Source organism: Podospora pseudopauciseta, chromosome 4 (assembly GCF_035222475.1).
Source record: "Podospora pseudopauciseta strain CBS 411.78 chromosome 4, whole genome shotgun sequence".
Taxonomy (NCBI): domain Eukaryota; kingdom Fungi; phylum Ascomycota; class Sordariomycetes; order Sordariales; family Podosporaceae; genus Podospora; species Podospora pseudopauciseta.
Window position 1 is genome coordinate 3,283,273 of NC_085894.1, and position 14,282 is coordinate 3,297,554.

Below are 14,282 nucleotides of genomic sequence, written 5' to 3' on the forward strand. Positions count from 1 at the left end.
TTGACTCGCATTCCTCGCATTGGGAGAGCCGGGACACGCAAACCGTTCGCATGGGAGGTCACACAAGCTGTCAGCCAACCACCTCCGGTCTGATCGTCCAGCAATGTTCTACTGCTCCAATTGTTTGACGTTAACCATTAAAACGAGGCCGCCAAGGCTTGAAGGCAATAAGCTTAAAGATGAGAGTGTCGCCAAACCAATCGGATTAACCAAGGGAACCCGAGATTGGGCTGTGGCCAAGACTGAGTTGGTGGTTGAAGTCTGGCTGGAAGGATGTAAAGAGGCGTATGGGAGACTTGAACACCACATACTGGTAGTCTAGGAGGGATTAGAGTGAGAATGATGACGATTCTGCTCGGGATGGATCCGACGACAACGTTTATATCTCCTTGTATCGTCTTATACAACCAAAAGAACAATATGTCAACACACATGTCCGTGTATATAGCGCCCTCTTCTCTCAATTCATTGCCTGATCCTTTCCATCAACGCAAGTCTCCCCCTTTTCTCGTAGGGAGCCGTCAAAATGGCCAAAATCCCCACCACCCAAGTCTTCCAAAAGGGCTCCGTCTGGATGTACTCCCCTTCCCTGCCACCCGCCATCCTCTTTCTGATCCTCTATTTCTTCGCCTGTCTCTACATCACCTACCTCACCTTTTGCCGGTACAAGACCTGGCACATGACCGTCTTCCCTCTTGGTGCTTTGCTGGAAGTGGCAGGCTACGCGGTGAGGATATACTCGGTCAAGAACCAGGGAAACATTGTACGCCCCCCTCCTATAGACCCCCTTCCTACCCCCGAACACAGCCCAACCCTCCCTCTCAACCCCACTCATCCCTTCTTCTTGTCTCTAATTTCTAACCCAAAAAAAGGCCGCCTTCATAGCAACCCTCACCCTCCACGTCCTCGCCCCCCTCCTCTTTGCCGCAGGGAACTACCTCCTCCTCGGCCGGCTGATCTCTCACTCCCTCCCCACCCGGCACACCCTCCTCAAGATCCCCACCCGCTTCATAACCCGCCTCTTCGTCGGGTTCGACATCCTCGCCGCTGCGATCCAGGGGTCTGGGACCTCCATCGCCGCGTCGGCGAACTGGACTGGACTGAAGGCACTATCGGGAGTTGACGTGCTTGTTGCTGGGCTGGCGGTGCAGGTTGCGGGAGTGGGGGTTTTTCTTTTGGTTCTGGGGAGGTTTAATTATCTGGTGAAACAGCTGGGGAGCAAGGGGGGAGGTTGGGGGGGGTTGCTGGTGGCGGTTTGGGTGTCGAGTGGGTTGATTTTCGTGAGTACTTCAATTGACTGGAGATGGTTGGTTGGGGAAAGGGAGGGAGGGTGCTAATGATGGATAATACCTAGGTGAGGTGCATTTACCGGCTGGTCGAGTTCGTGGAGGGGATTGACGGGTATGCCTTTCGGAATGAGTGGTTGTTTTGGGTGTTTGAGGGGACGGGGATGCTACTGGCGATAGGGATGTTTTGTGTTTGGCATCCGGGGGCTTGCTTGAAGAGGGGGGAGGTGACAGAGGGGAAGAAGAGTGAGGGGGGAAGTGACACTCAGGCGTGAGGTTGTTGTCAAGAGATGGCCGTTCACCTAGCGAGCAGCTAGCCTCCTGACATAATTCATCGGCCACTCTGCGTATTTTTCGTACTCGATAGGCAGCCCGGCAGCAAGCTTCTCCATCCAGGCAATGCAGGTTCTTTTTCGATAGGCAAAACGCCCACCTTTGTTGCACGTAGTGAGAGCAATGTGCCCAATGGCAAACTCGATGAGAACAAAGTGGATGAAGAGCAGTTGGGCTGGATGGTTGTTGGGGTCGATAAAGGGGGCGAACTCTTCATTGCTGGAGTGGTTGAATAAGGAATACAGGGCGGCAAACTGAGAAAAGGCTGTATAGGTAGCAAGTCAGCATTTGATCTCTCCCAGAAAGACTGGACTGGTACTGACCTTCTGACGCCGACGTCCTGGCAGCTTTTGCAATCGCCTCTGTTGAAGCCAAGAACTTGACCTCCAGCGGGCTCTTACACAGAGGTCCGAGTGCCCTCAGAGACTTCAAAAAGTCACCAATGAGAATCTCCTCATCCTCGCTCAAATCCAAGGGAACGATCCCAATGACTCGTCGGACGCTATCACAGTACCCTTCCTGTGTAAACTCACGGAACAACGAGTTCTTCATGCTACCCATAGCGGTATTTGCAATAATATGACACCCCCTAGACATGGCGAGAAACTCAGGCATACCCTCAGCCATACAGCTCGCTTGAAACGCCAAAGCCATCATAGCAGCAAACCTCGCATCCCCCTCAGCCTGTGAAGAGCAAGGCTTACTCAAACTGTTGTTAAGAGACTGTATCGCCTTGACACGGTGAGCCAGCGCTTGCGAAGAGCAATTCCCCCCATGCAAATCAAGATGTGACGCCGCCAGCCCAAGCATGGCATGCATAAGATAATCATACTGGTGCCCAGTCAGCGTAAGATACTCCCGAGGGTTCTCCAAGTTTGAGAGCTTACGCTATGCGACAAACACGCCGTCTGCATCCAAATCTGATCCCCCTGTATCGGCAAAGGCGGGTACGCAGTCACCAAAAAGTGATGAAAGTACCTCATATCCTCCTGCGTAAACACCGTAGCCGTCGATGACTGCAAGCTGTTCGTTGGGACCACCGTTATCACCGAAGCCGAAAACGCCGACGCCATTCTCGGCCGCTCAGGGTACTCACACACCAGTCCGACCCTCGCGCAGTTCGAGCAGGAGGGGATCGTCTCCTGGCATTTGACCTTTCGCCTCTTGCAGTGGAAGCAACCCAGCCGGGACTTTGTGTGTCCCTTTCGCGGGATTGGCCTTCGGCGGGCTCGGGTTCCTGGTTCTTGAGTGTGGGGTGTGCCGGTATGTGGGGTTGATACCGGTGCAGTCTCTGGCCCGGATGAGTCTTCTGCTGATTCGGGGACACCCCCAGGGGAACATGTCGAGCAGGGAACCCAGTGGTCAGAGGTTGGTGATGGGTGGTGGTTGTCCATCCTTGTTTGACGATGCACAAGTGGCTCTTGATCAAGGGTATATTCTCAAATTCTTTACATGCAAAGAGTGTTATAAAAAGTCGGCCTTGGACATTCTCCCCTTTTGATGATGCGGCTGGGGTTGTCGTGGACTCGACGCTCTTCAAGGGTTTGGTCAGCACGACCACATTGAAGGGATGGGGTCGAATGACGCGTGTTTGGGGCTGTGTAGAACTAGAGGAAGTGCCATACGCTACCAAACATTATCAAATCCAGGGGCTGTGCAGAAAGAAAAGTACGAATACTTCCACTTGCTTGCGTGTTGTTGGCCGTTGGCGCTGATGGCAGGTAAGCAAGGGTTAGGGTTGCGATGGCAGGCCGAGAGAGGATGACGATGTATAAGGTGTCGTGAGTTTAAGCTGAGATGATCTAATAGATGATTTAATTAGAATCATGGGATAGGACTTGTAGATACTCAGATAAAGCTGGGATCAGATGGTCCAGAAGCTCGGTCACTGAGCTCTGGCGTTGTAGGCACCCTCACCACAAAATAGTTGACACACAAAGGTAGGTTAACCCATATTACACTATGAACTATACTTTAAAAGTAAACTAATAGGCCTTTAAACGATCTTTTAAAGCCTATTAACTATCATTAAAGGCCTATAAATTATCTTTAAAAGCCTATAAGCTATCTTTTAAAGGCCTATAGACTACCCTTCAAGGCATGTTAACCTACTTTAGCATCTCATTATTTTGCGGTAAGGGTGGTAGGATGTAGCTCAACTCACATGGGAACTTTAACAGGCCCCCATGCACTCAACCTCACTCCCTCACAAGATTCCTGCCGGAAGGACGCCCTGGTAGAAACGCACAACACCATAAGAGCCCCAAGGGTAAGCTTTTCCCAGACCTAATCCAGTACTACAAACTTATTAAGAGCAATCAACATAGTCATTACAACCCTCTCAGCATTGTAGGTATCTCAGCATGTCTAAGCTTTTATATGTACTCCGCCCATCTTAAAAGTCATCCTCCCCTGAGCCCGAGATGATGACATTGTTCACCTTGAGCACCATGCGGCACAGCTGTGTCGCCAACATGAGCTGCTGCTTCTTTCCAATCAATGGGTCAATAACAAACGCCTCCTTCATGTTGTTGGACCCGCGGCCCATGCAGTCCACACCCAGACGGCCACGGCCAGATGGGTCCTTGACCTGTTGAGACTTGACCTCGGCAAGAGTGGCAATAGGGTTGAGACCGCTGTTTTCGGCAAGGGCCATGGGGATGGCATCAAGAGCCTCGGCGAAGGCGCGCATGGCGTATTGCTCGAGACCGGGGGTCTTGACAGCCTCGTCCTCAACGGCCAGAGAGCATGCAATTTCGGCGGAACCACCACCATAGACAACGCGGTTGTCACGGACAAGGTTCCTTACGACACAAAGGGCATCGTGGAGGGAGCGCTTGGCCTCATCGATAATCTATGGGAGTGTTAGTTGAAATCCGGTTCTCGGTGAAGATCTCTAGAGAATGTACATACCATCTTGTTGCTGCCCCTAACAAAGACTGTTACCGCACGAGTGTTGGCACACTCCTCGATAACAAGCATCTTTTCCCTTGTAGTGCCAAAGGTCATTTCTCTGACGATACCAGCGGTGCCAAGCTTCTCTGGCTTAAGGTCCTCGAATCTGGGAACAATACGGCCGTTTGTCGCAATGGCAATCAGCTCAATCTCTGGGCCACCAACCCATCTTACGGCGGGGAGCTCGTTCTGGAGGAGGAGATGGTTGGCCTCGTCGTCAAAACCCCACTGGCAAATGGCCAGATTGGCACCGGCATCCTTTATTTGTTGAATCATCTCGACGAACTTCTCGCGCTCGTAGCTTTGCAGCTTCTTGAACTCCTCGACGCTGCTGATCTCCAACTTGTGCTTGGTCTTGGGCTTGGGGGGCTCGAACGCGCACGTCAGAATGGCGATCTTGGCGTCCCGGACCTCAGAGGGCATCTGTGGGTGTGAGAAGTCCTTGTCGACAATAACACCCTTGACGAGGAGTGTGTCCTCAAGAGAGCCGCCGACCTTGCCGTCCATCTTGATCAGCTCAAAGTCGACATCCTTCCGTTCCAGATCTGCCACAGACAAGACCGCATCTACGGCGATCTTGGCAAACTGATCGTGAGCCTTGGAAACAATCTTGCTGCCCAAACTTGTTCTCGCAACCTTGGTCAGGTTCTCTGTGTTCTCCTTGTCAAACTCAATAACATCGGAAATTCTGTCGAGTTCCGCTACGGCAATGTCGCAGGCCTGATCGTAACCATCGGCGATGCGGATGGGGTGGATACCCTTGTCGATGAGCTCGGCGGCCTGTTCGAGGAGAGCACCGGCGAGGACGACAACACCAGTGGTGCCGTCACCGATTTCGTCGTCCTGGGACTTGGAAAGCTCCACAAGCAGCTTGGCTACGTGGTTTGTAATCTCCATCTGCTGCAGGATGGTCGCGCCATCGTTCGTTACTGTGATATCGCCGTCGGGGGAGATGAGGATCTTGTCGAGACCACGGGGGCCTAACGAGGTCTTGACGATGTTCGCAACGGTGCGGGCGGCGAGGATGTGGGACTTGACGGCTTCGTTGCCATACTGGCGCTTCTTCTTGCCCTGACTGAAAAGGGGTATTAGCGGGGCAACGTGGGGGAGGATGTGTTGGACTTGAAAGAATCGAGGGCGGTACTGACTCTCTGACTACAATGAAAGGCCGTCCCTGTTCATCTTTCATCACCGCCGCTATGGTATGCATCCGTCAGTAACGCGGTGACCGTACCCTGGGGGAGGTGTCGTCGCATACCGTTCGACAAGTCCAAATCTATAAGCCGGGTAGTTAGCACGCTGGGGTCTGCTTAGGAATAAAGCGGTAAGGGTGCTCCTGGACATACTCATCGCCATCTTGAAGGATTGTTTGTTTGTCTCTTGTAGGAAGATGCGCCAAGGTCAGGGTCGTGGTGGTGCTGGCTTCCGAGACGGTTTCCAGAGGTTGGTCAATAAACAGGGCTCCTGGGCTTGCTCCTCCACCGCTAGGCAGCTTTCGCTATCGCCAGAGCTCAGACGCAATCTCAAAAAATTGACCCTTCCAGTTGGCGGCCACGGCAGAATCTAAGTCCGACTCAGCCCTGTGGTTGGCTGTCAACAGCCCGGCCCCTAGGAGCCCCGCGATTTGGGTGTTCACCGCCTTTGGGCACTGTGCCTGTGATGGTGGGGTTAACCTGGCAAAACGGCAGGACAACCCCGCCATCGACATCACTTGTCCCCATCACAGTCCAGAGAAGCTTCCAAGCAAGGTCAACGCCAAATCAATGCGCCTGGGCAGAACTCAAAAGAGTTTAATTGAGAGGTTCACTTTCTTTAAGATCAGGGACTGTATTGGCGTCAATTCAGAGTACTTCACACCGCAACAGAGTTTTTCACACCACAACTCGAAATTCACACTCGCCACTCAAACAACTACTTAAACAGAGGACTCCCTCGCTCCAGCCTCAGATTTCTTTCACCCTAGACCAAGTCATCAACACCTGAACCGCACTTCCCACCAACACTAGCCAGATACACACTGATTTACACCAACCGACAAGATGTCGCGTCACAGAGCTATCCGCAACTTGGACTATGAGGAGGTGCTGGATGAGTACGAGGTGGATCTACAGGAAGAGGAGGAGAATCGACTTCTTATGGAACAGGGCGTGGTCGATGTTCGCAGTGCCCTCGACACGGAGGCGTCAAAGGTCACCAAAGAGCAAATCGAGGAGGCTCTTTGGCACTACTATTTTGACGTTGACAAATCGGTGACATATCTGACCAACAAATTCATCAACCGCCCAGCACCAAAGGCACCGAAGCCCGCCACTCAGAAGCCCACTGGTAAGTACCTAACCCCTGCAACAGCTACAATTTCCTGCGAGTTTGAAGACTCGTCAGACTGGGCCGAGAACAACCGACACGGACTGGGCGGCCGATGTTCACCACAGACGGGGTCTCGACAAGACGATGTGGGCTTCTGGGTGTCGGGATCATGCCCTTCATATCCCCTGCCCCAGGCATCCCTGCCTGCCCTCTTTCACGACATGCCTTGGGGAAACATCCCAAAGGATAGAGAAAGTGTCTTGATTCCGCCCGTGGTACCGCGATCGCGGTGTGGGCTTCTTGGAGGCACAGGAGCGGCGCCAAAGATGACCAAGCTCCAAGCACTGGCTGCAGCGAGGAAGAAGAAGGCTCAGGAGAAATCGTCGGAGCAAGAGGTGGAACAAACTCGAGCTCAGATGACGGGCCTTTCTGTCAGTAGCAGTTCGACAGAGAAGGAAAACATGCCCTTGTCAGGTGCATTCAGCAAGCGTCTCAAGACCTCTTCGTCAACTGCACAGGGGCGTGTGCCTATCATTCCTACAGAGCCGAGATCAGAGTCTGAGCAGCAGAGCGCCAATCCCATCACAAGAGAACCAGAGGCGGTCGGAGAGCCTGCTCAGGCCCCGCCTGTCAAGAAAGCTCAACCTTCCGCCTTTGCCCAGACGCTTTTTAGCAGCCATACCCCCGCCATCACCATCCGACAGGATGTGGTTACATTGGGACTCGCGCCGTCTGTCCTTGAAGCATTTTCGAAGCCCAGTCCGGATGACATCGTTCTCGCGGCTCAAGCGAAAGGTTCGCTTTCGACAAAGAGCGGGTGCTAACATTGATGCTGATAGTTGATACAGCCGGAAAGAAGCCCCCAGCCGGTCAGAGCAAAAAGTCAAAATCAAGCAATACAGATTCACTATCCAGTTCGGTCTCGGAGCTGAAGATCGACGATACCCCTCTTCCAAAAAGTCGAAACATCAACGTTCTCTCCGAGTTCGAGAAGAGCACCAAAAAGAAGAGTGCCAGTTTTGTTGTGGTTGGCCATGTCGATGCTGGCAAGAGCACCATGATGGGTCGGCTACTACTTGACCTTGGTGTTGTTGACCAGCGTACTGTCGAGAAACTCCGAAAAGAAGCCCATACGATAGGCAAATCATCATTTGCTCTTGCTTGGGTTTTGGATCAGGGGTCAGAAGAGCGGACCCGCGGTGTCACCATTGATATTGCCACGAACCGATTCGAGACAGAGACGACAGCTTTCACCATCCTTGACGCCCCAGGACACAGAGACTTCATCCCCAACATGATAGCTGGGGCCAGCCAGGCTGATTTTGCCGTTCTTGTTATCGACGCCAGCACGGGTGCCTTTGAGTCCGGGCTCAAGGGTCAAACCAAGGAACATTCTCTCCTGCTTCGAAGCATGGGCGTGGCGCGTATTATTGTGGCCGTCAACAAGCTTGACATGGTGAATTGGTCACAGGAGAGATTTGACGAGATCAAGAACCAAGTCTCCGGATTCTTGTCGGCCACCGGCTTTCAAAAAATGAATATCGCCTTCGTACCAGTATCCGGCCTGCACGGTGACAACATGGTCAAAAAATCCGAGAACCCTGCTGTTGGGTGGTACACTGGACCCACCCTCATCGAAGAACTTGAGCGTTCGGAACCAAGTGCTCGAGCTACGAAGAAACCTCTCAGAGTCAACATTTCCGAGGTTTTCCGCACACAGCAAAGTCAGGCCACAGTTTCTGGACGTGTTGACGCCGGATCTTTGCAAATGGGAGACGCCGTTCTGGTCCAGCCGGCCACGGAGAAGGCCTTCATCAAGTCGATCCTTGTGGACGAGGCCCCGGCTGACTGGGCTGTCGCCGGACAGAGCGTGGTATTACATCTCAGCCACATCGACCCAATGCATGTCAAATCCGGCGACATTATCTGCGACCCCAACAAGCCAATCCCCAAAGATAAGACGTTCACGTTAAAGGCGCTGGCGTTTGACTTTTTGATGCCGATGCAAGTGGATGTCCACCGGGGACGACTACACTCGGCAGGGAAGATTATCGCGATGCCTGCGCTGCTGGATAAGACCACCGGTGGGGTGAAGAAGAAGAATCCAAGGCTGGTGAAGCCAGGGGAGGTTGCCAGAGTGCGAGTGGAGTTGGACGATCAGGTGCCGCTGGAGGCTGGTCAGAGGGTGGTTTTGAGAAGTGGTGGGGAGACTATTGCTGCTGGTTTGCTGGAGTGATTATCAAGATATCGATAGAGGGACAAGATCGGGATGCTACAGGGGTTAATCAGTTTTCTTATGTCAAAGCAAGCTATACCAGATATCTCTCGGGAATCCTTAGATAGGAGGGGCATGTAAATCTTTTTTTTGAGCTTTTGTGAAACAATCTCCGAGCTTTTCGTGGCTAGTATCTGAGCTTTTGTTAGACGGTATCTGAGCTTCTCAAGAAACCTGTAAGTTATCCCATACTTACAATCTCGCCATCTTTATACTGAGTGCGTTATACTACATAAGTATATTGCATTAAATAGAGGTAGGAAAGGTAAGGCCTTGCAGTGGGAGTGGAAGAGGCCCATAGACGTATGTAGACTAAATACAAAAGGTAGCTTCCGCTACACACCGCAATCTTCCAGGTTTAATGGATAGAAACCCAGGTGGCACTCCATATATGAGGTGCAAAGCTGATGGATCAAAAAGAGAGATATCCAGGAGAGCTAGTATGAAGAATGATATGCCAGTCCTCCACCAGTGCCCGTCCGCTTGACAACCTTCTCCCAAATCAATTATCTTGCACCTATCATTTGGAGTGCCACACTGGCTTCGTCTAAAACAAAGTCTCTGTCCATCAAATAGTCTCTAAGCTTTTACTAGACAATCTCTTAGTTCCAATTAGACACTATATGAGTTTTTATCAGATAGTATCCAAGTTTTCTCTAAATACTATCTACTTTATAAACTGTATGTCTAGGCGTTTAGTAACAATGATTTTGAGCTTTTACTAGCTAGTCTTTGGACTCATGTTAGATAGTATCTGAGCTTTCATTGGACAGCAGCTCAGTTTTCATTAGATAGTATGAGTGTGAGTGTAAGTGATTTTAAAAAAAAAACCCGAAGCCAACGCAAGATAGGTACGCTGAACAGTGGCCCTGCCTACTGCAAAGAAGGTGAAACAATTCGCCCGTCGGAGGTTGCCGGAGGTATCTAGAAATTGGCAGGAAGACATCTTACAACCTCAAAAGACTTGTTCACCTTAAAGATTAGTCCCCACGAGCGGAGATTATTAGACACTATCTCAGCTTTTCAAGAAAATTATCCTATGCTTCGAGCTGAGCAACGTTGTATTTCCTGGGCACAGAGAGATGTCGTTGGAATTGGCATGCCGCCTCATCAATCAATCCAGCTTGGTGTTGATACAAGTGGGGCGTCTTGGCGCTACCAAAAGCGGGAGGCGGATAGCCGCAAGCCGCAACTTTGGGAAAAGGCCACTCTGGCACTTGAGCAGGCAGGGATTGGTGCCGATGAGTGGTCCGTGAGTTGCCAATATGTGGGGTTATTGAAACTCCAGTGAACAGCTTGCAGTTCCATGCCCCAAGCTTCTGTTGGACGACAGAATCGTGTAGAAGCTTCAGGTGGACGTTGAGCAATGCAGTGTCGGAGCAACACTTGGGTGAAGTGACTAAACAGAGGCAAACATGAGATATGGACAGCATTGGAGGAGCACATGATTCAAGTAGGGGAAGTAGTTGAGGACAGAGAGACAGATCTGGAATCAGCTAGCGTATTGGATGATCTTGCAAGTGCTGATGAGAGCTCGATCCATTGTATCTAGGCGGTACATTTCGGAGCTCTAGGCGCGCTTCAGGTGCAGTTGAATGGATGGCAAAAAAGGAACAATCGGGGGAGGCTCAAGTAACAGTGACTCGTGGGAGAATATCAAGCGGCGGGGTAATTGGTGGGAGCAGCTCAAGGCTGCAAGTCACCGCTACCTTTTGTTCCCATGGAAAGTTGCAATAGCGGGGGCAAACCAACCAAGTGAATCGATTGGGCAGGCCCTGCAAGGCTCGGAAGGCGGGCGCGGGCTGCTGGCGGCCAGTGCTAAAGTGTGAGGTGGCTAGAGCCCAGAATAAGGACAGATTTCCCAATTCACCACCAGAAAATTTAAGGATACAAGTCAGCTTCTGCTCTCTTCCTTCTTCCTCTTCCTCTCCCCAATCCCAACGATTGATCCACCACTCCGGTACATCAACGTCCTCTCTTACTGGTCAGCTGGTAGGATTGGTATTTGACGACAAGCCCATAGTTGGCATTCATCCTTTTTCCATACTCTTTATCACACCTGCTAGCAGGAGAGTGAAAGGTTTTCTTTTCTTTACACGTCAGTCACACACACAGCCTTCGGCATGGAACGTCGATCGCGGAGCTGGGCCCTCGGCCTCAGCATCATTGGGTTTTTCGCCCTTCTCTTCTCTGCTGGCTTTGTCCAGCAAGTAAAAGCGGACGATGTCTCGGAATATGGCACTGTTATCGGTATTGTATGTTCTACCCCTCCACAGCCCTCCTTGGTTTGCGGTCAGGACAATTGCTAACGAGCATTCTCTACAGGATCTGGGAACTACCTACTCGTAAGTTCTATACAAACGACGGCGTCGTCGATTTCTCGAACCACCCCGCCGCTGCTGCTCTGGTCTTTGGCGCAGCTGCGAGCACTTGTGACACGGTGTCAACTTTGACAGATCGGCAGTGCGGGGTGTGCGGGAGCAAAAGCAGACTTGGGAAGCAGGAAGCTAACTAAACCCTAGTTGCGTTGGTGTGATGCAGAAGGGCAAGGTCGAGATTCTCGTCAACGACCAAGGAAACCGTATTACCCCCTCTTATGTCGCCTTCACCGATGAGGAGAGATTAGTCGGAGACGCCGCCAAGAACCAGGCTCCCGCCAACCCCCACAACACTATCTACGATATCAAGCGCCTCATCGGCCGCAAGTTCTCTGAGAAGGAGCTCCAGACTGATATCAAGCACTTCCCCTTCAAGTATGTACCCAATGACTTTTGAGTCGCTCCTGACAACCACTAACTTGCGTTTGCAGGGTCGTCTCCAAGAATGACAAGCCGGCCGTCACCGTTAAGGTCAATGGTGAGGACAAGACCTTCACCCCCGAGGAGATTTCCGCCATGGTTCTTGGCAAGATGAAGGAGACTGCTGAGAGCTATCTCGGCAAGAAGGTCACCCACGCCGTTGTTACCGTTCCCGCCTACTTCAACGACAACCAGCGCCAGGCCACCAAGGATGCCGGTATGATTGCCGGTCTCAACGTCCTTCGCATTGTCAACGAGCCCACCGCCGCTGCCATCGCTTACGGTCTTGATAAGACCGATGGCGAGCGCCAGATCATTGTCTACGACTTGGGTGGTGGCACTTTCGATGTTTCCCTCCTCTCCATCGACCAAGGTGTCTTTGAGGTTTTGGCTACTGCCGGTGATACTCATCTTGGTGGTGAGGATTTCGACCAGCGTGTCATTAACCACTTCGCCAAGACCTTCAACAAGAAGCACGGTGTTGATGTCACCACTGACGCCAAGGCCATGGGTAAGCTCAAGCGTGAGGCCGAGAAGGCCAAGCGTACCCTTTCCAGCCAGATGTCCACCCGTATTGAAATCGAGTCCCTTTTCGGCGGCAAGGACTTCTCTGAGACCCTTACCCGCGCCAAGTTCGAGGAGCTCAACAACGACCTCTTCCGCAAGACTCTCGAGCCTGTGAAACAGGTTCTCAAGGACGCCAAGGTTGCCAAGGGCGAGGTCGATGACATCGTTCTTGTTGGTGGTTCTACCCGTATCCCCAAGGTCCAGGCCCTCATTGAGGAGTTCTTTGGTGGAAAGAAGGCTTCCAAGGGCATCAACCCCGATGAGGCCGTCGCTTTCGGCGCTGCTGTCCAGGCTGGTGTTCTTTCCGGTGAGGAAGGTACTGAGGAAATCGTTCTCATGGATGTCAACCCTCTTACTCTCGGCATTGAGACCACTGGTGGTGTCATGACCAAGCTCATCACCCGCAACACCCCTATCCCTACCCGCAAGAGCCAGATCTTCTCCACCGCCGCTGATAACCAGCCCGTGGTCTTGATCCAGGTTTACGAGGGTGAGCGTTCCATGACCAAGGACAACAACCTCCTCGGCAAGTTCGAGCTTACTGGCATCCCCCCCGCTCCCCGTGGCGTTCCTCAAATCGAGGTCTCTTTCGAGCTCGACGCCAACGGAATTCTCAAGGTTTCCGCCCACGACAAGGGCACTGGCAAGGCCGAGTCCATCACCATCACCAACGACAAGGGCCGCCTTACCCAGGAGGAGATTGACCGCATGGTTGCCGAGGCTGAGAAGTACGCCGAGGAGGACAAGGCCACCCGTGAGCGCATTGAGGCTCGCAACGGTCTTGAGAATTACGCCTTCTCCCTGAAGAACCAGGTCAACGATGAGGAGGGTATGGGCAAGAAGATCTCAGAGGAGGACAAGGAGACCATCCTCGACGCCGTCAAGGAGACCCAGGACTGGCTTGAGGAGAATGCCGCCACTGCCTCCACCGAGGATTTCGAGGAGCAGAAGGAGAAGCTGTCTGGCGTTGCTTACCCCATCACCAGCAAGCTTTACAGCGCCGGTGGTGCCGGTGGCGAGGACGACGAGCCCGCTGGCCATGACGAGCTTTAAAGGAGTAACGTAGCATCATAGATTCCCCCAATGTTTTTTCGCGTTTTTTTGATGGCTCGATGAAAAAAGAGAGAATCATCATCACATAATGAAGGTTCTCGCAGAGATGATGTGTCGTATGTTTGTGGATGTGGTATTCTGTGATTTTCGGGTTGGGTGAAATGGGTATATTCATCATGGTCATAGGAAGGAAGGATGGGCATATTATTCTGTGATAGTCTGGTGTGTGTCGGTTGTAGTAGGTGGCGGGCGCATCGCGGGCTTTTGTAAAGTATGTATGAAGTATAAAGCAAAAGAACCTACTTGAAACATTCGAATGTCCCAAGATGATGATGTGAATGTTGTCTGCTGAATCTTGGTTGAATAGAAGTTGGCAATGTTCGATGGGATGTGCTACGATGTCATCAAAGAGCATGATGGAGGCTATTTGGAACCGGACGTCTGACATTCGTAATTGCAGGAAAGAACAGTGGTTGGCCATGGCTTTGATGCAGGTAGCATCGTGGTGATGATGTGACAGCCTCGAAGATATCAACCGTTGTCGCTGCGTCTTTGGTTGCATCCTCACCAACACCGGCATATCGCTGATCTATCACTTAATCCACTCATCACTTGCTTCACTTCTTCATTTGATTGTGAACTCTTGAAGATTTGGGCCAATTTTGCCACAAAATAGAGGCTATGTGTTGGTTGGAGTGTGGTGGGTTG

The 14,282-nt window shown here is 51.9% G+C and overlaps 6 protein-coding genes across 6 annotated transcripts; 4 read left to right on the plus strand and 2 right to left on the minus strand.

The window, feature by feature from the left end:
- Positions 1 to 354: 354 nt before the first annotated feature.
- Positions 355 to 3,457, minus strand: QC763_406450 (uncharacterized protein). Its single transcript, XM_062912282.1, has 3 exons — positions 2,507 to 3,457; positions 1,943 to 2,450; positions 355 to 1,884 (listed from the first exon to the last, which is right to left on the minus strand). Exons 1-3 carry the CDS (start codon positions 3,011 to 3,013, stop codon positions 1,589 to 1,591), a joined length of 1,311 nt encoding a protein of 436 aa, XP_062766113.1. The 5' UTR covers positions 3,014 to 3,457; the 3' UTR covers positions 355 to 1,588.
- QC763_406460 (uncharacterized protein) lies at positions 527 to 1,337 on the plus strand (the record flags this gene model as incomplete). The annotated part of the gene is made up of 2 exons (XM_062912283.1): positions 527 to 763; positions 873 to 1,337. 2 exons carry the CDS (start codon positions 527 to 529, stop codon positions 1,335 to 1,337), a joined length of 702 nt encoding a protein of 233 aa, XP_062766114.1.
- A 492-nt stretch (positions 3,458 to 3,949) lies between the features above and the next one.
- Positions 3,950 to 6,116, minus strand: CCT5 (T-complex protein 1 subunit epsilon). The gene is made up of 5 exons (XM_062912281.1): positions 5,921 to 6,116; positions 5,833 to 5,850; positions 5,723 to 5,771; positions 4,533 to 5,649; positions 3,950 to 4,473 (listed from the first exon to the last, which is right to left on the minus strand). The coding sequence occupies exons 1-5, from the start codon at positions 5,928 to 5,930 to the stop codon at positions 4,015 to 4,017; spliced, it is 1,653 nt and encodes a 550-aa protein (XP_062766115.1). The 5' UTR covers positions 5,931 to 6,116; the 3' UTR covers positions 3,950 to 4,014.
- On the plus strand, positions 6,099 to 9,345 carry QC763_406430 (uncharacterized protein). The gene is made up of 3 exons (XM_062912280.1): positions 6,099 to 6,899; positions 6,924 to 7,676; positions 7,730 to 9,345. The coding sequence occupies exons 1-3, from the start codon at positions 6,614 to 6,616 to the stop codon at positions 9,115 to 9,117; spliced, it is 2,427 nt and encodes an 808-aa protein (XP_062766116.1). The 5' UTR covers positions 6,099 to 6,613; the 3' UTR covers positions 9,118 to 9,345.
- Positions 9,346 to 11,279: 1,934 nt separating this feature from the next.
- On the plus strand, positions 11,280 to 11,671 carry KAR2_1 (ATPase with role in protein import into the ER; the record flags this gene model as incomplete). The annotated part of the gene is made up of 2 exons (XM_062905967.1): positions 11,280 to 11,411; positions 11,507 to 11,671. 2 exons carry the CDS (start codon positions 11,280 to 11,282, stop codon positions 11,669 to 11,671), a joined length of 297 nt encoding a protein of 98 aa, XP_062766117.1.
- A 20-nt stretch (positions 11,672 to 11,691) lies between these two features.
- On the plus strand, positions 11,692 to 13,897 carry KAR2_2 (ATPase with role in protein import into the ER; the record flags this gene model as incomplete). The annotated part of the gene is made up of 2 exons (XM_062905968.1): positions 11,692 to 11,909; positions 11,966 to 13,897. 2 exons carry the CDS (start codon positions 11,692 to 11,694, stop codon positions 13,572 to 13,574), a joined length of 1,827 nt encoding a protein of 608 aa, XP_062766118.1. The 3' UTR covers positions 13,575 to 13,897.
- Positions 13,898 to 14,282: the final 385 nt, after the last annotated feature.

What these genes read in the sequence shown, in the direction of transcription:
- QC763_406450 (XM_062912282.1), bottom strand. Translation starts at nt 3,013, where the DNA reads ATGGACAACCACCACCCATCACCAACCTCTGACCACTGGGTTCCCTGC. An exon ending in CGGCGTGTTTGTCGCATAGC is followed by an intron (nt 2,451 to 2,506) that starts GTAAGCTCTCAA and finishes ACTGGGCACCAG; the next exon opens with TATGATTATCTTATGCATGC. An exon ending in CAGGACGTCGGCGTCAGAAG is followed by an intron (nt 1,885 to 1,942) that starts GTCAGTACCAGT and finishes CTACCTATACAG; the next exon opens with CCTTTTCTCAGTTTGCCGCC.
- CCT5 (XM_062912281.1), bottom strand. An exon ending in CCTTTCATTGTAGTCAGAGA is followed by an intron (nt 5,650 to 5,722) that starts GTCAGTACCGCC and finishes ACCCCTTTTCAG; the next exon opens with TCAGGGCAAGAAGAAGCGCC. An exon ending in TTAGGGGCAGCAACAAGATG is followed by an intron (nt 4,474 to 4,532) that starts GTATGTACATTC and finishes ACACTCCCATAG; the next exon opens with ATTATCGATGAGGCCAAGCG.
- QC763_406430 (XM_062912280.1), top strand. Translation starts at nt 6,614, where the DNA reads ATGTCGCGTCACAGAGCTATCCGCAACTTGGACTATGAGGAGGTGCTG. An exon ending in CGCCACTCAGAAGCCCACTG is followed by an intron (nt 6,900 to 6,923) that starts GTAAGTACCTAA and finishes CCCCTGCAACAG; the next exon opens with CTACAATTTCCTGCGAGTTT. An exon ending in TCTCGCGGCTCAAGCGAAAG is followed by an intron (nt 7,677 to 7,729) that starts GTTCGCTTTCGA and finishes TAGTTGATACAG; the next exon opens with CCGGAAAGAAGCCCCCAGCC.